The following is a 24,065-nucleotide window of genomic DNA, read 5'->3' as shown; positions in this document are numbered from 1 at the left end:
AAACTCTGAAACAGCCAACTATCTAACAGGGAGAGTGGCCAGAGGAAGAGTTAGGAGCTAGCATGCTAACAGGCACGAGAGGAAGCACTGAGCAGAGCCCCAGCAGGGCTCAGCGCTTCCCCCAGGGCCTCCATCCTAACAGGATGGTTCTGGAAGTAGCGGTGTGGAAATTCCTCACCCAGGACATTGCAGTCCCACGTGCACATTCATGAAACGATGCTCGGACTCTGAGCAGAGCAGGCAATACTCGTGCTGCCCTACTGCCAGGAGAGAACAGACTGCATGCACAGGCTCACAGCCACAAGCTTTGCTTCCTCCCTGACGCACATCAGGGCTCTTTTGAGAAGTCACTCTTACCTCGCTCGGCTGTCTGTTCCAGCCCTGACAGTCCAATTCCCTGTGTGCTCAGCCTGCCTCACCATGGAGAGGCAGAGGAGCTGGTGTCCTGCTGCTACAGCACACTGACTCTTCCACAGAACAGACCAAAGCCCACCAGGAGGCTGAAAAGGCAAAAGCTCGACGCAGTCATGAGTTTTGATTGTTCAAAATAAAACCAAATTGTTCCTAGGAAACGTGCTTGCATCTGTACGCACACGCTGGCCACTGCCGGGTTCCCAACTCCTATTCCCAGCATTTGGCTGACAAGGATGAACCCACCGAATTCCCAAGTGCTGCTGACTGTGCCGTTCTGCTGTAAGATGCTCCTGGTCCAGACATCAGCTGCACAAAAGCACTGACGAGAGAATTAGTGAGTATTTACCTGTGTCTCCTGTGGAGGAGATGTCTTTGTGAGAGATCTTTGCCTACCCAAGGCCTACACAGGGCTTGCTTCCCGCTCTCCGGTGACAAGAAGGAGAACATGCTGCTTGTCGATACAAGCCATTGCTGGTGGAAACCCTCTGCCCACGGTACCTTTCTGCTGTGGTGTAGGCAGCCAAAGGTATTAGAACAACTAGGATCAGTAGGAGAAACCGGAATTTAAAAGTCAGTCCTGACAAGGTCAGCTCTGGAGTCACAGCACTGAAGGTTACAGGTGAGTTGCTCTGAAGCACATCTTTTTCCTATTTTCTTACTCTGTTTTCAGAGTTCTGATACGTACAGAATATATTAAACACGCTGGTGATAACTCAGTCTCTTTCAGGCACTATCATTGGACACAACAGACATTTTGCTCAGAGCTTTCTTCTTGCTATTGCAGCTCCACCAAAGTTACCCTGGATTCCCCTTATAACCGGAGGTTTCTTCTAGATCTCAAAAAGAGATTGATGTATCAAAACCAAATTCTATTACAAAATATAATAATATCCTCTTCTTGGAAGTGAAGTTGCCCCATAATCCAGACTGTGGCAGGATTTTTATGTCCTCAAAATAATTTTAATAAATTCTACTTAAAACACATCTAAGTCCAAACATGCCCATTTGGCACAATGTAATGCTGAAAACCTCTTCCCTGACAATTCCTCCTGGGCTCTGCTGAAGGACGCTTCTCAGTTGTCTTCTGCAGAGTGGAACATGAGAATGGCGTTGTAGATCTTCAGGGCAGGACCCAGCTTGATATTGAGTATTTTAGTCATGTCGTTCTGGTTCAGGAGCAGGAAAGCCTCACCATCTATCTGCTAAAGGTTGGAAACACAACATAAGATAAAGATTACATCAAGAAATAGGCAGGATTCTCACTTCTGGTTGTTCAATTGAACAATGTACTTAGAACTGAGGAATGAAAGTACCAACACAGCTCTGAAGACCGAAACTTTGTGTTTCTCCCTAGTTTTGGCACCCCAACCCCTGCGAGGCTCCCAGGCACGCTGCCCCTTCCAAGGGGCTCAGGCCTCACCCAGCAGCCGTTTTTCTAGAAACAGAGAATCCTGAGGGTGGTCAAGGCTTATGGAGATCATGAGGAGGATGCTGGTTCGTTAGACTTTAAATGCACTGTAATTGCTCTAAAAAGCCAGCAACTGTCAAAAATCCTATGGCCTAGTCACAATCTGTGGCCAGAAATTAGATCAGGAAATCGAGAATGTAAGTCTTCTGAAGGCAGCTATCCAAGAATTAATATATTACACGGATCTACAATGACTAGAAACATAAAATCACCACTTCCTAGTGCATTCATTACATACTGTCATTGCACAGACTCTTCAACTCCGGCTAAACTGCTCAGGGTAAAATTTAAAGCCAAACAACCTTTTTTCCTGGGTGTTTTTTTTTTTTTTTTGTCAGATCTGCTAAAAACCTTACAGAGGAGAGAAATTCCTGAGATGTGAACATCTGGCTACTCTCACAACTGGGACGTACTATGTCCATAGACAACAAGTCTCCGTTTAAAGGAGAAACAGGGCTATTGTGAGAGTGTTTTCAGTGACACTAAACGGGCTCGCTTAGCACACGGTAGAAGAGATCACCTGCTACATAAAACAAGGCACAGTCAAGACATGTAACCTGTCTGGATTTACATACACACTCTCCTAATTCATCAGCAAGGAGATACTCAATTAGATTCAAAGCAAGCAAATGAAAAGCATACCGCCTTGCGAAAACATGGGATGCTCTAGGTAGCTGCGAGTGAAATCATAACATACTATTTTAAGAAGAGGTTAAAAATTTACTTGGTTTTACAAGAACAACCACAGAGACAAGACAGCTACAACTAATATAAACCCCAAATGCTGCAGGGAAGAAACCAAAGATTAATGGACACAGACAAACAATATGTGTCTCCCTAAGTTACTCCATTAAAGTCCATTTACAGGGACTGACAGCATCCCATCCTCTCTCTTGATGTTCACCAGTGCAGCAGACAATACCGGATACAACTCATCCAGAATAACAATTCTTCTATTTCTGCAGTCTTCCTAACTAGAACATTTTAGGATGTCAGTGACTGGTGGGAGAGGATACATTGAATAAACTTGGACAAACCTATAATCAAAGCAAAGAGCTGGGAGCCAGGAGATTGGGTTTCCCCTTCTCTAACCACACAAGAGATCGCTAGCAAGTTACTTAGCCTCCCAGTATGTACACTGGAAATGACAGCAGTGCTCCCAGCTCACAGACGGCCACACAACATCCCGAATCTCATTTGCCAACCACCCAGGGGTCTACACTACTGCAATGAAGGTGTTAAAAATAGCTTGAAACTGGCAAATAGCTTGGACTCCTGCTTAAATTAAGTAATATAGAGTCACGAGTAGCAGAAAACTGATGGAAACCAGTCCTATGCTTCAAAATGCTTTTGAGCCTAGTATTATTACTATGTTTCATTTTCACCGCATTGCCTCAAAGATGCTTATTTTAAACAGACCTTCCCTGAATTGGACCTAGAAACAAGCACAGTATCAGTGCCTGTGCTTTATTATTAATTTCTTTGTTCCATCTTATTTGGACGGGTTTTAAAATTCTGTGCACAATTTGTTCTCGTCGCTCTTAATGTAAGCAGCAACTTATCCCTCTCCTCCCCCGCCAAGACAAGTCTGCAAGGGATTGATTTATCCTAAACGGAGAGCACTCAAAGGCCTGATTAACGGCCAATAGACAACGCGGGCAGAGTTCAGCAGTCCCATCACTCACACCTGAATTCTGGCCAAAGCCAAACTGCTAAAAGGGTTTTAATTTCAAACTGACAATTTAGTTTGAGCATAAACCTGAAAAACAACCCAAGACCCTCTCACTTGGCATAGGGAATCGTACTTTGAGGCTGCAGGAAGCGTTGAAATAGAGCACAGCTATCTGCTCTCTGAACCAGAAAGCAGTCACCGCGTTCGGGACCCGTTTAAATTACGGCTCTCACCTCTGAATACATCTCTGCTAGAAATCAGGAGGCACCTTTTACACTCAGCTACACTGAAAGATCGGTTCACGCGACTAAATTGCATTATTCCCACCATATTCAATTAAACAGCAGCCCGCTGTTCTGTTACACCGTGAACAGTGCTCTTTGCAAGCCTCCGTTTCTTCTGCGTTTTATTTATGTGTGTGTTTTTTAAAACAAGGGAAAACAAACCACAGATACATAAATCCCATAAAATGCACTACAGCCTGATTCATCCTGAAAGGAAGCCAGCTCCGGGGAGCAGTCAGCTATTAAAAACCTGCCCTTTGCTGTTGCTACAACGTGCAGCGCTTTTCCTCAGCGCAGAGGGTGCGCTCCGTGCCGCACAGAACGGAGAAGGAACAGCCCCTTCCCTCCAGCTCTCACAGTCTGAGCAGCAAAGCTGTGATGACAGGAGAGGTACGTCTGTGCAAATCAAGCAGGGGCTCCGAAGGAATCTCCAAGTCCTACCTGCAATGTAGCTGGAAGGCAAAGCACTCAACGGAGCTTGTGTCCGTGATGCATGTAAAAACCGGGACCGCTGCGTCCCGCACCTGCTGAGGCTTCTCAGAAGCCATGGCAAACACGCCACAAACAGGGAACAGGGTCCAGCCCAGCGCGTGGCAGCAACAACGGGGCACGCGGCATGCAGGCGATGCTCTCATTTCCCAACCACTGACACGTTCCCCTCCTGCTCTCCCAGAGCCCACGGGGGAAGCCAGCAGTGCCGGGGGAAGCCAGCAGTTCCTGGGGAACCCTACAACTGCCAGCCTTGCCAAGGGAAGAGGCGTATGTGCTCGTTAGAGGGAGCAGATGAGATCCTCACTGCACCATTCCAACAGGACATCTTCAGAAGGATGCCAAATCCACTATACAATAGTCCAAGACAGGATGTTAAGCATAAGCTCGGTGATTGGAAGTGCAGGGGAAATTTAAAGCAGCAGAATGCAATTAGCCGTGCTGGGATTCAGCGCCATGCTGAAGCTGCCTCCTAAATGCCACAGGCTCTTTAATGACAAGCCCGAGCACGTCTGTGCTCTCCACGCTGTAGCTCCAGAGTAACGGATGGGTACAAAACCACCCAGCTGCCCCTGGACCCACCATTGGAACCACACAGAGTTTGGGTAGACTTGACTTACCTCCTCTCTGAAAACAGATGCTACTTCTTTGCAACCAGGTAAACGCTGGACGAAGCTTACCACCTGGAATTATATTTGAGAAAAGAGAAGTATGCACCATTAAAATGGGGTATAATCAAGCAGAAGGTCGTACTTCTGTATATGAGCTCTACATGCAAGAATTTTGAGAACTTTAATACCTACACCTCTCTCATTAACGACGGTTATATATGAAAAGCATTATGGGGTTGTTGCTGCACAGCCCTGCAGAGCACATTCTGGTTACCCATCATACTTTCCGTATTGCCTTTCGACCATCTCTCTCTCTGTAAAAGTCCAGTTCCTCCATTGCTCAAAAGGATCTTTATGAGATGTCAGCAATATTGGTACAGACTAAGAGCTGCGTATGGCTGCGCTACCTTAAACCCATCCACAACTTCACTCTCTCTACAGTATTGCTGGAAAGTAAAAGGAAAAAAGGATTCGGAGTGTTTCCCATGATGTCATGCCTTTAAGAGACAAGACAAACCAACTGAAGGAGCACTGCTGGTTTACCAACACGCAGAGGCAGAAGAGCCGGGAAGGAAAGGACTTTTGGTTTTATTTAATCTGTGGTGGGTGCACAGGATCCATGGAACCAACAGGATTAAATAAGTAAAAGTTAATTCTGCATTTCACATTAGGGAGAACCTTTCTAAGCAGGAAATCTGCTAACATTTGGAATAATCTCCCCGGAGACATGCAAGCAGCCCTTGGATTACGTTATATAACACTAAGTAGCGCGAGCAGCAGTCCTGAACCCAGCGGAGGATGACTTAATATGTATTGTCTTCTCCAGCTGTAGCTTCACTGGTTCAGAGAAGATTTGTATATTGAGGCATAATCAAATCAAACATCTCATGCTAATTGAATGCTCCCTTGCAGGAACGGCTCTGTTTCACGAGGCATATTCATTTGAGTTATTACAGATGTGACATTTCTTCCGTGAACACAAACAAACAGCTTGGGGGGGGCACTGTCAAATACAGGCTTCCCTTTAACTCACGATTGTCAGACTCTCTCCTAAATCCTGTCACTGCATCTCCAGCTGATCCCAGCACTCCACTGGCATTCATTCCCTTCCCCCAGTTCCGACCACACAGGAAGGGAGCTGTCAGCATGCCCTCCGGTGTTGCTCTACCCTGGCAGAAGCTGGTTTTGGTGAACAGCTCTGACTCCCCTCGTGTCTGTTATGTAATCTGAAGGCAAAGCATCCCTCTCATGTTTCACCCTTATTTTCTGCTAGTAGGGACAGCTCCATTTTAAAGGGAACCCCTAAAATCCACGTCTCCATTGGGCAGTGACTCCAAATTTTCTTCTGTAGAAGCGCAAACTCGTATTACAAACAAATAACAAAATGCTACTTTTCTTTTGAATTCACTCTCCCCCCCACCCCCTAAAATTAAAGCACAAATGAAACTGCTTCTGCAGGGGCTGCTACTTCCAGATTTTAAGAGTTGGACCCCTGGAGGCAAGATGATAAGGATGAAAAATGTAGTGTCTGTGGTACTGAGAGGCTGGTAGAGCTCTCCAGGGGATGATCTGAGCTTGCCTTGCTCCTGTGCCCTTCGTGACACAACTGCTGCTGGCTATTGTCAGGGACACTGAGCAACGGGCCTTTGATCTGTCCCATTGTACGGACACCGCGAGCACTCCGCGCCGCAGGAGTGGCCTTTTAAACAGAGTCCTGCGGTTTACCAGAAACGGAGAAAAGAGAGGGAAGGAGGATGCAGGAATACAGGGAGAAGGTGCTCGGGCTGCGAGCCAGACCCTGGGTTCCACTGAGCTGCAGTGGCCTGCCTGGGCGAGTGGAGTCCTCAAACCAGGACGCGGTAGCGGAGGGATGAGGGAGCCTTGGGAGCGCAAGGCCAAAACACAGCAATACCGTGGGCTAGAGGCAGCCAACAGCCCCACAGTGGTGGCAGTGAGGCCCTGAACCAAGGGGAAGGGTGAGGGTGGAGTGCTCAAGGTGAGGGTGGGAGACCTCAGTCCTCGCCGAGCTATCCACTGGAAGCATCTTAGGACTGCACACCGGGAAGGGGAAGGGAGTTGAAAAGGAGCTTTAGGTAATTCTGAGAACCCCTTAGCAACTCCACGCAGCCCAAACGAAGTTGCCAATGCAATCCCAGGTGTGTGTGACACTGAAACCAGCATCTCTTTGGCAGAGCTGGGTGCAGCACCCCTTCAACATCAAGCTACAGCGGAACTGACAGTGCCTTGTGGGACTTTGCAGAGAGGAACTGGGTTTAGCTGGGATTTAGTAACCCACAAGCAATTAGCACAAGGACAGTCCCCCCACCAGGTATTAGCATCTGATGCAGGATTAACTAATGAGCAGTACAACTCTAGCATGTATTAATGTTCTTCTGTGAGTTGATATTCTTCACCAGCCGTGCTCTGAAAACATGGCAGGAAGCTTTCAATAAATAAAGCTGCATTAAAGTAACTACTCTGGTTGACTTCAGTGTTACCAAGAGTTTTTTAGCTTGAGGGCCCCTAAACACTGCTGCTGCTCTGCCATTTCAGCTGTTCTCAACCAACAGAGGATTAAAGCAACATTTTTTTCCTTAATGTGGGTTTTCTAAACTAAAAACAGTCCTTCAGTCTGAAAACAGAGAATTTTACACCCCCATTGCTCGTTTCAGATCAGCAGAATGGCCTTCTTTGTGCAGCCGAGTTCAAAGCACAACCCAAAGGCAAATGTTTGCCCTGTAGGAAGATGTTAGGAGTCCAACTGCCAACAGATCAAATGTACTTTGGACTCACTAAAACACAGAAAGTCCAGCTGCTTTCAACTTGCAGACCTGCGGCTACATTTCACTGCACATGCTGATCCTGCAAGTGTTCAGACAGAGGCCAGACTGATTCCTATGGGAATTAGTGATGAACGTAATTTGCAAAACCAGATCCACTTTACTGCAGTTCAAGTCAAAACCTGTAATGACCTCAGCCAGCCCACTGCGGTGCCCAGACTGATCTTTGTAATGCGCCATTCGCGCTGCTACTGGCAGTCAAAACCTCAGGCTGCAGCACGGAGCAGCATATTCTGGGCTTTGAATTGCTATATCCAAAGTGCCCTGCGTCCATGCTCTGTGGTCCCTGCTTACATTCATCCGTTATCAAACTAATATCCCAGATAAATTTACCCAGCAGTTGCTTTAAAGGTCAGCTGCAAAGGACACATTATATTTGGCTTGTGTCCTGACTCTGTTCTTCCATGAACCAGACTCCATGTTTTATCCAAAAGAAAGAGATTCTGATTTTCATGTCAGAGGATTAACTGCTTCCGCCCTCACTGATTTTCTAAAAGACCTTTTGGTAAAATCATTGGAAGCTTTCTCAAAACAAGGATATAAACAGCAAATCTTGCAGAGCGATTTTTCCTCCTCGCTACGAAGTTAATTCAAACACATTTTCACTACCAAAACACCCCAATGCTACCAAAAAACAACAAAAATGACCAAGTTTTTAAACAGCCACACTAATTGCTCCATCCCCTTCACAACTGCTGTGGTCCTGTCCCCTGCGATACTGCAATGCCCCCAGTCTCCTAGCAGCCCTCCAACCTCAAGAGCAAAGTCAAGACTGGATATATCTGATTTAAGAGGCACTTAGGGAAAATGCACTTTCTACAAGTCTCGGAAGATCCTCTGTGCATCACGAAGAATGGCACCTTTTTCCTGCTTTGCAGATTACCTTCCTTGCAAGCAAAACATTACAGCACATTTCCTTGAATTAAATGGCCTGCAATTAAGCACCAGGATCCAAACTGTCATCGCTTCCCAAGTGGAGATACAAATATTATTTATGCCCAAGGCGTCGAGGCAAAAACCAACTACTCAGCACACAAAAGATACCGACTTTTTCACATGCCACCTAATTACAGGAGACACGTCAAGAGCCAGCACTGCAGACGTATCCCCAGCAGCACAGCTACCTCTGTCAGGAATCAGGTCAAGCTGTGGGCAGTTCTGTTCCAAGGGAATTAGGGAGGGAGTCGCAGGAGGAGTGGGCATGCACAGTGCAGTTTGGAATTATCTGCCATGTAAAAGTGAATCAGCAGCAAAGGGGGAGGGAGATCAGAGAGAAACAGAATCTGCTGTCAGAATCACAACTCAGGCCTGAGAACTAAAAGATCAAGGGGCAGAAAAACAAAGAAAGGGAGGGAATCCTATTCAGGGACATAAGCCATGGATACCAGAGGGTTAACAGGGATCCTTCTGCTCCCTTATAAAGGGACTTGGGTATAACTTCTAGCTGAGTCAGCTACAGCATATGCAAAGCCAACAGAAAAGCATTGCCTAGGAAAGGAAAAAAAGCTAAGGATGTCCTCCAACTAACACTCCCAGAAGAGGGGGACTGTGTCACTCCCGCACCCCAAGAGAGCAGAACAGGGAACTCACCTCTTCCACAGTCCAGCTGGCCACGTGTCTGGCTGTGAGGCCCGAGATCTCTGGCAAGAGCTTGCAGTATTTCTTCCAGAAGAGATGGAGGCGGTGGGTCGGGTTAGAGATCAGGGAAGGCATGAAGGACTGGTGCAGGGCCTGCTGGAGATCCACAACAGGGTCTGGAAAAGGAAAAGTCAGAGCCAGGCTTCAAGTAGGAGCAATTACTACAAAGCAGGAGGAAGGGTCACAATCTGGAGGGAAAAGCAAGGCAGGATGAGCGGACAGCCAGGCACGGCTACCGCATGGCACGCTGAGCTTTCAGGGCATTCTTCCCACCCTCCCAAGAAGGAGAAAGGAAAAAAAGATAACATTGCCAGGCTGGAGGCTTTATCATTAGCTTCTTCCCTGGAAAATGATGTCATGCTGCTAACAGAGATGTTTGCAGCGTTTTATTGACAAGGTGGAGGAGTTCTGGTAACAGCATCTTCAGCTGGAAAGCAATGGCACTGCTCCAGCTCACAGCTGTAGCCAGGCTGGAGGAGCACTCTGTGCCAGCCGATGGCACGGCCTCCCCAGTAGAATCCCAGGCCAGGGGTGCTGCTCGTTACCTCCAGACACCCATTCCATCCTCATGTGTCCAGTGACAGAAGCTTTAAAAATCAAGGCAAATAAAGGAAGAAATCACCCCTCCCTAATGAGATCACTGGAGCAGTGCAGAGTCATGGTCCTACAGGGACGTGCCTGCTTATACAACAGGAAGCGAAGCAGAGGATGGAAACAAGATGGGAATCGTTCCTCTGGTTAACGTGTGCGGTCCCCGACCCGTGCTGCCTGGCTGTGTAGGATGTGCAGGCTGCCCGGCGCCATCCCGTGGCAACCATACAAAATTCCCATTTATTCCTGCCTTCGGAAAGATTCGGGAATGCCCAGCGCAGGTACGGCTGGCTGGGGGGGACACACGGCTGTTCGGAGCACGGTGCATACATGGGTCGCTACGTGTAACGCACAAAGGAAAGCAGGATTATAAAGAAATAGCGAATTTCCATATTTGCCTGCTCCAACCAATTGGAGCAGGCAAATATTCACTTTCAGACGAAGTGAAAGCGGTGCTGGAGGTAAAGCCTGACCTAGTAAAACGTCACTCCCTTGTACCCAGCTGTGTCACCTTCCCTGTCTCCACCTCCCTAAAGGAGCATCACATACAGGTCTCCATGAGACCGATGAGGGAGGATTTAAAAAAAAATAGCCTGAGTAAGAACTGCTTGGTTCAGGAGCCGATGCTCCTGGTGACACCAGGGCACAGGAGACAGCTCCTGGAAGGCTGTCACCTACTCCCAGGAGTCCCCCACCCCCTGCCGCAGCAGGTCTTAGGTTGTACATAGTGCCACCTTCCTGCTGGGTGGGCACTGCTTCTGTCACAGACCGTCTCCAAATCCTGGGAGTAAACATCCAAACCACCATCTGAACAAATGACTTTCCCTTTCAGAAGGAAGCTGGGTTCTACCAGTCTGAACGTAGATGGGGTGAAAGCTCTGGGTAAAGGTGAAATTACAGGTCAGTGGATTATTACAGTTTCCCTCCATCATTCTGCTGAAGGTGAACGTGAAGGGAGAGCGGACAGCTTTCCCTGCCAGCGGCAACTGCAGCTCGTAGCTGGCAGACTTCTCCAGCCCTGACTGCCGAAGTCAGCACTAGGTAAAAATGAGTATTAAAACCAAAAAAAAAGCAGCTAGGCACCTGTCCCAGTTTGTGCCTGCTTAGCTATTTTTGATTGCAGACTTATTACCATGTTAAATCCTCCTAAAAGCCTGGTCAGCTCGGTTCTCTGAAATGGCTTTTTATAGTAAATCTGAAAGTTAAACATATGGTTTGCTAAAGTGATACCAAAAAGCTTCTCTAAAACTTAACCTGTCACGTACCAGCACAAGAAGTTTTAAAAAAGGCATTGGTTTTCCACTTAATGTTTCGTTTTCTTTTTCATCCTTAGGAGAACCTTAAAAAAGTCACCACCAAAAATGATTCCAATTATGTTTCTGAATACCCAGTGGGCTCTAAAGACAGAAGTTGATGGAAATTCAACTATCTGCCAGGTTTTGAGCCAGTCTCCCTCGACACCGCTGCTGCTCCATCAGCCGAGCGGTTATCGACCTCTCGGGGACCAAACCCCTGTGCACTCTGGGGAGCGTGCAGTGGCACAAGAGAGGGTGCAGGCTTGTTTTCTCGATTAATAAATACGAGGCTTCACTCTGCAAAGTATTAAACCTTTCACTTGTAAGTAATTTTACCCTTCCTCCTCATTTTAAAGGGAGAAGGACTACCATTACCATCACCTCCAGCATGTGCTGTCCCCTGACTGCGGAATCCCAGACACGAAGATGCAAAGTTTTCCATGCTCCTCGTGACTGTGGGATACTGCACACATATGCACACACAGAAAAAGAAATAAAATTTAACCTACCTTTCCCACTGCTCTGCTGTTTCTCCTGCTGGTACTTTGCATAGGTGTGTAAGTCCCCAAGCCTGAAAACATCAATTACAAAACGTTTTAGAAGATGGACACATTGATAAAATTTCTTTTCTGTACAGAGATTAATGGGATTTGTAGGAACCATAACCTTTCCCCTGTTAAGAGACTGCTCTGCCTCTGACCTCTTTCTCTAAGCCAAGGACTGTGCTGTTCAATTCATGGCTAGAACTCAGATTTGAGTTTACTGCAGGAAAGAGAGGGCCCAAAATAACAGGAGGAAGGGAGATTTACACCGTCATTCTAAAACCCTGTGCTGCAAATCTCTGGCCAGATCGGGCTGTTTTAAGTTACGATTTACATTTGTATTTCAGATAAAGCAGCAGCATCAAGAAACACAACTGTTAATGCATGAAAACACATCACAAAAATCTCATTTATTTTTCTGGTTTGGCTTTGATGTCTGCAGAGGAATCCCCTTCCACCTGGTCCCTCTCCTGGTTGTTTTCAGACTGTTCTGACAGACCGTGAACACTGTTTTGACACAACTTTTCACTGTTTTGTGCAGATTTTCTGGAAAGACAGATAAATGATAGAAGCTAAGCTGACACCCTCTGTTCCCTTTTCCTGCAGGAGAGCAAAGCTGGCTGCTCCTTGCAAGTGAGAGCAACAACTACCACCTAGTGGTAGTAGCTTTCCTCTCTCCACTGTCATTACAGTACAAAGTGCTTTTTTTACCCTTCAGTGCGGATTGAGAGGGATTATGTGAAATAAATCAGTCCCTGTGGAGTGAGGCTCTGATCACAGCAGCTACAAGAAACCCGCGGAAGCATGTGCTATGGTGAAATCAAGAGATTTAAGATTTTTGAATCCTGATACCTCTGGATAACATTTAGGAGTCTCGGTGAGTGAGTTTGACGCATAAACCGAGTGAGCTACGCAGCTGTCCCAGGAAGAACAACCAGTAGTGTGTCAGATTTGGATGCTGATTTCAGACCTCCCGCTATCAGGAAGTGAAATACTTAGACGAATAGAAATATATTACAATTTTAGAGTGCCATCAGTTCTGGGAGAATCCCAAAGCTCCTGAGAGCGCTTTATGGTAACAGTGTCATTGAAATGCAACAATCCTCGTGCTGAGATTAGCAAATGGAGACCCTGGGCATATTTCTGGGATGGAAGAGGCCAATTTCGGCCATGTATGCCAGAAAGGGGAGAGAAGCATTCCTTTTTTCTGGCCAAATTTATCTTGAAAATGTTGTAAATCTATGCAAAACAGATTAACTTTAATATAATAAGCCTTCATCTACAGCAAAGACCAGAAGTATTGCTGGAGCTTGCTCTGGTCAGACTGGATTTGTGCGGAGTAAAGGTGACCATAATAAAAGCCTTCACGTCCAGGTCTGTCCCATGACACATTTTAACTGCCTCCTGCAGTTGAAGAACTAATACACAGTTTGTTTCAGTGCTACTCAGTTCCAAGATTTTCATGTAAGAAAATAATACCTCTGCAGGCACTCAACCTGTTTCCCAAGCGATACACGGCATCATTATGCCTACCAGTGCAATGCAGCCGACGCTGGGGTAGGCTGCAGTTAGAGTTTAGGAGTGCAAAATAACCTGGCCTAACAGTTTTAGGGCAGAAAACGAAGAAAAAGGATGTATTTTAAATTGAAACAGCAAGGAAAAATTTATGGAGACAGAATGCAATTTCCTTTGTTGGAATGTGACCAGAGCAGCAGGATTAAGGAATCAAGAAACCTATTAAGGCATATAAGGGTATAAAAGTGCACTGCTCTGTGTTAAGAGTGTCTGGGGCATGGGTCAGTATCACAGACAGATGAACTCAATGCTTTGCTGCTTCTCTGCCAATTCCTGTGGATTTCAACCTTGAAAAATGATTTTGCTCCACCATACCTGCCCAAGACAAGGGTTCAGCTCACCTGGATTGTGGACAGCCCTCAGAAGACTCTCCTCCTCCCAACAGAAATGCGGGAGGAGTCTCCAGCCTCTTGGGTTTCTGCATGCTGCTGCTAAAGCAGTATTTCTCCCCGGCCAGGCGGTCGTGTAATATGTTCTCTTTCTTGAGGTTCATTTCAGAATATGGGCAGCCAATTAACCTGTGTTAAAGAAAAAAAAGACAAAAAAAGAGAGATGCATATTTTTAAGCCATACAGTCTGAGCAGCCTCAGGCAGACAAACTCAGAGAAAGCGAGGCCAAAACCACTCAGGGGGATGTTTTTACCCAGTATTAGGTGTGGGAAAGCAGGGGACTACCTGGCAGAATTAGAAACCAGTCATGTTTTGAAGGAGACATCTTAGAGAACATGAAGAGCTCTTCCTCTGTAACCTGCTTGTCTGAGCACTATTTCATGAAACAAGATAATCCTGCAACTTTCGCTCTAAAATATTCAAAGAGCTTTACCACATTATGTACTACTGGATCTTCAGGCCTTCCATCTGAGATAGTTTTCTTTCTCTTTAAAACAATTTAATCGAGAAAAGCCTTCCTTTTCCAAGAGCACATAAGAAATCAAAAGGCAGAGCACAAAACGTGAGCTAGATCTCACTCCCGCACCTGAATAATCTAGCCACACTCTCTCTCTCTTTAACTGTCTCCCTGCCTGCTGTTCTCAGGTATATTGTTTTACAAAAAAAAATCATCCTCCAGCAATGCTGGGGTGTAGAAATTGGAGTGAATTAATCTACGTTGGCTTGCGCTGCAGTTATAATGATTATCCCGGAATAAGAATAATTTATGACGCAACACATTTAGACACAAGAGGGAGCTGCAATTGCAGTTATAAACTATCTCCAGAATAAACACCCTGAGATCATGCCAGTGCAGTGCGGGTGCTTGTCCTGCATTATTACTACGGACAGCACTCGGACCCTCACGGGCAGAACCCTTCCAAGAAGAATCATGTACATACGTATGATGCGTTCCGTATCGTGATCCCTTGACATGTCCGATCCCGTGGCAGCCTGGAGTAGGACACCCTTGTCCCATTTTTCCCACTAAATCAACAGTACCTGGTAATAAGAACAAAAAAGTTAAACAGGGATGTAAAACACTCAAGAGCAGGCTGCAATTAGGAAAGTAATTCAACGTTACGACATGATGCCATCTACTTTACCAGGAGGGACTTGCAAAGGATGTCCAGTTTTCTCACACCAGCCGACTGGATGAATATCAGGGCAGTCTGCCCAGACCCACAAATCGTAATTGCTGTCCCAGCCATCAAAACGTATCTAAAAGAAGCACACAGTCTCAGTGAGAGATAGAGTTGAGGACATGACTCAGCTTTTATTTTAACTTCACCTTGCTCAGCTCGGAGCTGATTCATTCAATCTCTCAGTCCAGCATAATCACCCCTTGTGCTCAGTTAACTGTTTGTTTTCCTGAGCCCTCCATCTGTGTTTTAACAAACCACCAGGTTCTGGTGGCACAGGCAAACCCCAGGGTGTGCAGGAAATCACAGACAGCAGGGTGCTCCAGCACACTCTGCACTCAAAAACTAAAGCTATGCAAACAGAATTGCTTCTTCAATTGTTTTGTTTCCTGAGGATCCCAAACACCACAAAAGCCAACAGGTTTGGTGAGTTTTGCAGTGAACAAGCTAGAATCTTCTGCTGGATGAGGGTAGGTAGCTCAGATCTGGGTCAGGTTAACAGAGACTAAAGATCACTGCAGCTTAAAGGCTACTGGGTTGCCTACGTGGCAAAGTTTCAAACATGTACAAACTGAGTATTGTGCTACTGTATGTTGGCAGAACTCGAGTTTTGCTTGCAAGCACAGTGATGAAACTGGGAATCAAATGGCTGATGGAGAGCGAACTGTACTCCTGCCCACATAATCATCCTTTGGGAAGGAGACCTGTGGCTGAGGAGCCTCCACCAGTGCAGCCTCCACTTTAACTGGCTGATACTTGATCTCTCAAAAGCTGAAGCACACCAGATTTTCCTGACAATATGTTAAGGTGAAAATAATTAGTTAAAAGGCATTTATGTAACAAATTCATACGGGAGAATCAAGCCGCTTCCTACATGAGCCAGGGTTTAATTTGCTTTGGGTTTTCCTTTAAATATACTAGGAGAAAAAAAACTGTCCGGCAGCTTCCCACCAGCAGCACATTAATGCTGGCTTCACCGGCACCAATCACACAGAACCGGCTGATGGAAAACCATACTGTCAAATGTTATGTCAAAATAGTTACATTAAAACAGTAACGAACAACGCCAGGCAATTCCATCAGATTTCAACAGGAGAGAATGACTGCAATCATTTCCAGGTGGGCAGGCCTGTAGACTGGGCCATCTGCACGGCGTTTGCTTGCTGCTCCTCACACCAAGCGGGTAGTTTTGCTGTACTGCCAACCACTACATCCCTCAGCACAAGGGCTCTGGACTCTGAAACAAGGTCATACCTTAATGCGTTGGTTGTCTTTGTCAACTATTGTTGCCACTCTTATCAAGATGGGATTTCTTCTGTCCACAACCTCTAACTTCGTGTTAACTTGGAATTCGTGAGCAGGAGGCTGTAAGAGAAGATTGTAAGCAGAATGCTAAAAAGGGTGAGCGTTCAGAGCTACTCACTTGCTCTGACTAAAGTGTGCTGAACTTTTCATCTATCATTCAAATGCCTTTGCAGCTTTGGCCCCTGATCCCACACAGTAGACTGCTTCAGAGGTTAAAACCAGAGTTTCCTACAGGATTAAGCTGTCTGTTTGTCAGACGCTCAAAACTACTCGAGAGGAAGTCTGAGCTTTCTCAGTGCAGAGGAGCATTTCACAGCCAGGGCAAGAGGTACTTCCCTACCAGAAAAAAGGCCAGATACTACCACCGACACATGGACTCCGCAGTTTGACAGCAAAATCCCCAAACACAGCACAGGTTATCTTGCATCTGTCACGGACAGTGGCCAGTGCACCACTGTCTCACACCTGAACCACACCCCCATGTGACATGTCTCTTCACTAAGCTTCACGACATCCTTCTGGGCATCAGAAGCAGCATCTGGACATTATTTACCTTCACTAAGCAGGTTACCATCTACTTTGTACGACAACTGCGTGTGCTCCTTAACGACGACTGCTGAGGACTGCGGTGCAGGCACACGACAGCGGCTCCAGGCACTGGAGTCTCCCCTCTGCAGTGGGACTTGCCCTTTCTCTCAAACCCCAGCAGCCAAATGACTCCAGAATGTCCTCTGACCTGATGCACGCCCTCTGGAGCACCCACAGATAAATCTCTTAAGTAACACACAGCGTTTACCCATTATTCCATTTATCTTGAAATGACTGACTGCAAATTCCTCCTCTGACCTCCCCAGCTGGGGGTTCTGGAGCACTGGATACTCATTCAAAACACGTCGTTCCTCACTTCCGCACACAAAGGTCAGGATTTTAGCAAGAGATGAGAAATTGTGTCTTTGAAGAAGACCAGGTTAATGAAAAGATGATTGCAATCACTCCTTCCTCCCGACCTTCCTTACCCTTTCGCTGGCAGCAGCTGGGGGCAGGGAAGGAGGTCCATGTCTGAGCTAAGGGGATTACAGACTCCAAACCTGAAGTTCCTCTTTGGTCTGTTCACCTGGACACAGACATTTATCCACAGGCTTTCAGCCACATGACACACCGGAAGCCAGACAGTCTAAACTGCTTTTAGTTTTAAGAGCATCTTATTGAACCAGCCGACCTTGTCTGTCTTCCTTGAGGAAGGAGCCGAAGTGCAGGAGAACAAGATCCTGCCCGGAAGATAGCAGGGCTATTTGTTTAAGGCTTGCTGCCTTTTTGGCAAGAGCTTATGAATGTTTTTGAACTGACAGCCCAAGACAATGGGCTGAAATAGTGATGCTGACAACAAGCCGTCTCCTGCTGCGCTTCTGGGTGGAGGAGAAGGCAGAAATCCAGACACAAGATCTGCTATTTGTGCTGATGATCAGTGTCTCCAGACTACTTAAGATAGCTCTTGAAAACTGTTACAAACTAATTCAGTGAGAAATGCCTGTTCTGTCTCACAACCATATTTTTATGTACTGATTTCCTGTAATTGCTAGCCATAATAATAATAATAAAAAAAAAAATCAATAACTGTGCCATGTACTTGCACTTCAGACCAACCAAGCCAGAAAAATAATGAGGTCTGGTCTTGAGAGAGTTCTATTAACTGTTGATATATCAAATGCATTTTTTTTCCTGTTTCATTTTCAAAACAGAGTCTCTGATGCTAATTTATATTCTGGACTTTCACGAGAGCCAGAATTGGCCCTGCTACTATTCTCTCACAGCCAGATACCTGAAGGAACAAACCAATAAGAGGTACATGAAAAAAGAGGCAGAGAAGGCAGTTGCATTCCCCCTTGGGAAGACACTTCACTTTGGAGGAATGAGAGCTCAGTGCTGAAAAGGCTCCCTGTCCCTGTTATCGCTGGGTGACATTTCTCAACACATTTTATATTCTGGAAATCTGTGGAAAGAATGCCGTAACAACAGATTACTGAGGACTTCAGAAGGGGGAGTTTCAAGTAGGTGGCACTCCACTTTTTGTACTGTGAAGCAGTTTATTATCTTTCCGTAATATTTGTCCCTACAAAACTAATTCTACTGTTCCTCTGTTGTGCTGAAGCCCAATTGCTGCATTATTTCGCTCCTGTATTCTGAAGGTTCCTGTCTTCCAGCACTGCCGGGGTTTTAGAAGCACAGCTCAGGAAAAGGCTGAGCCTACACCAGGGACAAGGGATGTGTCCTGCTGACGGGGTTCACTTGCTTCTCCTGCACACCGGCTCTGAGGTGCTGCGCTGCACAATCGAAGTCTGCCCAACCCTGGAAAACCTTAATCCAAGGGGTGTTTGGGAGTTCAACCGTGCTGTAGATAACTCCAGCTATGGCCTTAGAGTTCTTTAAAGAGGCAAAACTTTTCCCATTCCCTGACACCCACTTTGCAACCTACAACTTAAATGGCCACTTGCTGAAATCTCGCAATTATCAAACCTGCCCAGCTGGATTTTCACCTCCCTTATCGGGGCCCTCCCTGATTGCTTTTCCTCCTCAGTCCCGAAGAGCTTACCAACAAAATATAGGGGAGGGCAGCAGGTATTAACCTGCTGCATTGAAAGGAATCAGGACAAGTGTCACTATGGCACAGGAAAGGTTTTAAATGTACTGCAAAGTTTGGAAAGGTAAGCCACCAGTGTGGAAGAAGCTAAGGAAAAAAGAAAAATGCACTTTAAAGTATGGATTTTTTTAAATGAAGTTATTTTAAAGGCTTTTGTTTTGTTTCTGCTCACAGTGAGCTTCCAGATAAACGCCCTGAACTCCAATGTAAGAAACAAAAGTTCATGCTCCCAAGGTTAAGAGAACCATCTTCAGATTTTAAACTGAAAGAGGGCAGGTTTAGATGGGACATCAGGAAGAAGTTCTTCCTGGAGAGGGTGGGGAGACGCTGGGACAGGTTGCCCAGAGAAGCTGTGGATGCCCCATCCCTGGATGTCTTCAAGGCCAGTCTGGATGAGGCTTGGAGCAACCTGGTCTAGTGGAAGGTGTCCCTGCCCATGGCAGGGGGTTGGAACTGGATGATCTTTAAGGTCCCTTCCAACCCAAACCAGTCTGAGATTCTATAGTTCAGTCTGCAGGATGACCTTAGTCCATCTAGGAGTTCAGCAGAGATGCTCTATCACCTGTATGTGCTTGTTTCTGGGGAGGGCACAGCTGGCTCCCCCCTAGAACTGAGAGCTATACTAGAACATGTAAGTACTTGACAGGAACTTCTCACTCTACCTTAACTCCGGCCTCACCAACCAGGGGAATAAGGATTTGCACAACTGCAAGGTGAAAATATTTTAAAGAAGTGTTTACGACTCGAGGGGAAGAAGACACCTGAAGAAGGAACTCTCCAACACACGCCACCCCTTCCTCCCTTCCCTTCAAAATGTCCCTGTTACAGGCCAGTGATATCAACTTCTGACGCCCACGAGGAGAGAGTCTGGAAAGTCAGTTCAACCAGCATCATCCTGCTCAGATATCAACTGGGAGATCCCCTCTGCCCGCATAGTCTGACCTCAGGCAGACGAGCAGCTCTTTCTCCTCTCTGCCTTCTCTGAGGCAAGGTACCACCCCTCACACACTCCTCTGACAGCTACCATTATCTGTGTGGACTGAAGGCTCTTCTCTTAAATCTGCTAATGGAGCAACTAAAGATGTGTAGTCAAAAATCCTTTCCAAGACAGCTTTTCATGGCATTTAAAAAATACAGTCTTGTCATGTGCTGTGTGTTTTGTTTTAGCAGCGGTCAGAGATGATCATAAACTCCATGTAAAAATCCCAGTTTCAGCCTCTTGGCACAGACCAGGAACCACCATCAAACAAAGCATCTAACAACATCTAACGTCTGATCTAGGACAATCAGAGGAATTCACCAACCGGTTTGAATGCTGTTGCTGGGGCAGCCTGGGAATGAGTTTCGTCCAAGTATTTCTCCCATGAGAAGGCATTGGAATTCTTGTAACCTGAAAAATAATCCAAAGAATTAACATTTAAGTAAGAAAAACTCACATTTATTGTTGCACACAAGGCTATTATGCTAATTTAGCACTTAGAATGGATGGTGCTGGAAAGTGGTCTGGTTGTTCACACACACCACTTACAGCACACACAGCAGCACTGCAAGTTTCCTCAGCTTCTACACAGGGCTTTAACCCTGAGCTGAAAAACCTGAACAATTCTTTTCTGTACAGCTTAATCAATTCTCATTCTCTAGAGAAAGCTGCCAATTAAGCACTACTCAGAGGATTCTGTGATGTGCAATGGCATCAGTAAATTCTTTTCCTATTTTATTAACTATTCCATGTGTGAGTGCCAGAGCTGAGTAAAACTAGCAGTCTGGAGATAAAATCATGGAACCATAGAATGGTTTGGGTTGGAACAGAAGCATCTTTGTGGTCTCCTCTGGACTCGCTCCAACAGCTCCGTGTCCTCCTGATGTTGGGGTCCCCAGAGCTGGAGGCAGAACTGCAGGAGGCGGGGGATCTCCCCAGAGTGGAGTAGAGGGAGAGAATCCCCTCCCTTGCCCTGCTGGCCACGCTGCTCTGGATCCAGCCTAGGATACGGTTGGCCTTCTGGGCCAACAAAGGTTTCTCAGAGAGGCTGTAGATGCCCTATTCCTGAAAACATTCAAGGTCAGGTTGGACAGGAAACTGAGCAACCTGTTGGAGTTGCAGATGTCCCTGCTCACTGCAGTGTGGTTGGACTAGATGACCTTTAATAGTCCCTTCCAACCCAAACCATTCTACGGTTGTCTGATAAATCTCCCAGCAGCCAGCAGAGAAATCAGAACTGACTGCAGATTCTGACAGCGGCAGAGGCCATGGTGACAGCAGCAGTGGCGCTGCACACCACAGCCTTGTTGCACGTTCCAGGAGCAGGAACAGATGTGATGTTGCTGAAGGGTAAGTGTTTACAAGTCCTTTTGCATCTGCAGCAAAGGCGCAGAGGTTAATTCCTCCAATGCAGAGGGATCTTGTAGTGCCACCCACTCTACTAAACTTAATACACAGTCATTGCAGAAATTCTTGCTCCAGGGCTGCCAATCCAGAAAACAGCAGATATAATTTTTAAAATTTGTTATTTTAAAGGTGAATGAGCACTTCCAAGGCCTGAAAACAACATTGATTTTCCTGTAGGTTCTGTCCTTTTCCATTTGCCAACATTCTATTCACGTACAGAATCCCAGTGCAGCAGAAAGAGATGTGGCTTCAGCTACTCCTTCATTTTCAGAAATTCCATCTTATCATCTATGAAATCATGATAGTGATTCCTCTTTCCTCCAGCTCACCTTAAAGGAAATGCTGCAAATACTTGAAAGTTCTTTCCCTTACTGAAATCAAATTCAATTACCAAACCCTGCCCTGTTTTTTGAAAGAGCTATGAAATGAAATAAAATGCAGTGGCAAAAAGTATGAACGATCACATTGTTCGGTCAGTAGAGAGAAGAGTACTGAATGGAACCTGTAACTTGCAGATACGTTATTATGTGGAAGATGAAGCTTGCAGGTTTTGTGACTGAGGCAGGAAATAAGTCTCACTTTCAACATACCAGGTGGTGGTGTCAGTGGGGTTCCAGTTTCTTGGCAGTATCCAACAGGACGGATATACAGGCTGCTGGCTTCACACCTGAGTCAAAGAGGGAAAGTTGGCACCAGTCAATTTTAAAGCAAAAAGAAAAGCAAAATTTCCAATGCTGTCTGATATGCCTTTGCTGGGTTAGCAGATGCTTTCAGTGGGTGTGATCATGGTGTAAAAGACAAGCATTACCTCGTTAGAATTTATAACACCAAGTTTTCCAGGCGTTCAAGCTGCCCCAGAAGACAAGGGAATACAAAGCACAAAGTCTGGTGCTTTAAGAAAAAAAAAACAACCCTCCCCCCACCCCCCAACCATACCAACCACAGTTGAGCCTGGACAGAGATAATCCAAGCTGAACTTCAACACAAAGGAAGCGAAGAAGCAAAAACCAAACCCTCGTCCCTAACTGAAACACCATTATTGTGGAAGAAGGGAAAATTACTTTTAAGGTCTTTGCCAAGAACTGCATGCTATCCATTTATTCTAAGCTGAAACCTAGTGCCTAGAGTGCCTGGTTCCCAATTTTATTGTTTAGACCTTCTGAGTCCCAGAAGGAGGCAACAGGCCAACGTGAGACAGCCCCTTTTGTCACATCTGCTCCGACAAAGGGACCAAAGCAGTTTTTCAGGTCTAGGGAAAAACCTGTGTGTTTTCAGCCAAGCTCTACTTTGAAGCTTTGTTTGCTTGTGTTCCCCATGAAAATTTTCAAATTCCAAACAAACCATGGCAAGAAAAAAAAACTTCACAGGCTAAAATGGTAAAGGAACGAGATCTGAAGCCCTGCAAATGGAACCAGTGGTGTTACAAAGCTCTGCGCAACGTATTTATGGCAAAGAAAGACAAGACCAACCTGCCACCAAACAGGGGCCTATTCTGAAAAAACTAAACAAGAGGAGACAAGGGAGAGAACACAGAATACTGACAGAATCAGCGCTGTTTGGACAAGCATGGGCCTTGTGTCGCTTTCACAGACAAATTCAAATAAAGTTACTCCGCTCATGTAGGTTGGAAAACACGGACCAAGGAGGGAAAACGTTTCCTTGACTAATATTCCAGCTGGCCCCAGCATAAGGGCAGGGGATCAAGATTCTCAGATGCAGAACAACCGTAGTTCAGGTCAGGACTTAAAAGCCTAAATGTTGGCAATCATTTTTATTTTCAAAGGGTCTTAGCCAAACGCCACTGCAGCAAATGGAAACAATTTTTACTGACTTCAGTACTGTCTGCTTCCAAATTTAAATTTGCAGAGAGACATGCCAACACCCACTCCTAGTCCTGGAGAAGAGGATGTTCCTAATTCCAGCTGGTGTCACTAGCAGAGCTTCCTCTTCCTTGAGCTCTGCCAGAGCAATGGATAACATGAACATTCCCTGACCTGACCCAAGCCAGCCAGCTGTGTTATCTCAAACCCTCAAAGGCTGCACAGGCAGCTCCAGCTAACTCCACTGGTTGTGCACTGGGCCAAGTGACAAGCACTTGGGAAGCTACTGGGAAACCAGCACTTTGCAAAAACCCCACGTAATTACTCAGATGCTTGAAAACTGATTAAGATCCCGACTGAAGCTACTACATTTAAAATATTAGATATTAGCCTTAGTGGGAGAGTGAAATAACCCACAGCCTACTTGCAGACAGATATTGGAAATAGAATCGCCTTACCAGTAGTTGTAAGTCTCATCCCAGTTATCCAAATGAATTAGCAGGCGGTTATCCACCTTGTCCATGATGGTTGCGACACACATCAGCAGTGGTTTCTTCTTGTTCACTGCCTCTACTTTCATTCCCAGTTGAAAATCAGAGAGTTCGAGGGACAGAGGAACCTCAGAAAAGGGAAATCAGACACATTCTAAGTCAGGCCATTCAAGTTATCCTTATAAATTCATTTGTTGCAGGTTGTAACCCCAAAACCCACAGACTAAAACACACTGTAGTTACTAGCAGGAGGTCTACGGACAAGATTCCCATGTGTTTTGGTAATGATTGTTGCTATTTCTAAAAAAGAGCTGATATAGCTCAAATAACAGAATCTCCAGAAACACAACAGAGATGCACATGCCCTGCAGTGATGAGTAGCGGCTGAGGATACGCGTGAGCATTGCGGGTCCTGTTATGTTAGTGGGCAGAGGC

The 24,065-nt window shown here is 46.0% G+C and overlaps 1 protein-coding gene across 1 annotated transcript in view; it reads right to left on the bottom strand.

Annotated features, from left to right (window-relative positions):
• Positions 1-1,487: 1,487 nt before the first annotated feature.
• Positions 1,488-24,065, bottom strand: part of LOC104514340 (lethal(3)malignant brain tumor-like protein 4) — a 47,691-nt gene continuing 25,113 nt past the window's right edge. The window contains 12 exon segments of the mRNA XM_010157992.1: positions 1,488-1,616; positions 4,948-5,010; positions 9,369-9,532; positions 11,812-11,873; positions 12,244-12,390; positions 13,761-13,937; positions 14,751-14,850; positions 14,955-15,069; positions 16,245-16,355; positions 20,238-20,323; positions 21,910-21,986; positions 23,598-23,758. Of these exon segments, the coding sequence (XP_010156294.1) occupies positions 1,488-1,616; positions 4,948-5,010; positions 9,369-9,532; positions 11,812-11,873; positions 12,244-12,390; positions 13,761-13,937; positions 14,751-14,850; positions 14,955-15,069; positions 16,245-16,355; positions 20,238-20,323; positions 21,910-21,986; positions 23,598-23,758 (1,392 nt within the window).

This window comes from Eurypyga helias, unplaced genomic scaffold (genome assembly GCF_000690775.1).
Source record: "Eurypyga helias isolate BGI_N326 unplaced genomic scaffold, ASM69077v1 scaffold19248, whole genome shotgun sequence".
Classification (NCBI taxonomy): domain Eukaryota; kingdom Metazoa; phylum Chordata; class Aves; order Eurypygiformes; family Eurypygidae; genus Eurypyga; species Eurypyga helias.
The sequence above is the reverse complement of the archived record's forward strand: the minus strand, read 5'-3'. Positions and strand labels throughout refer to the sequence as shown.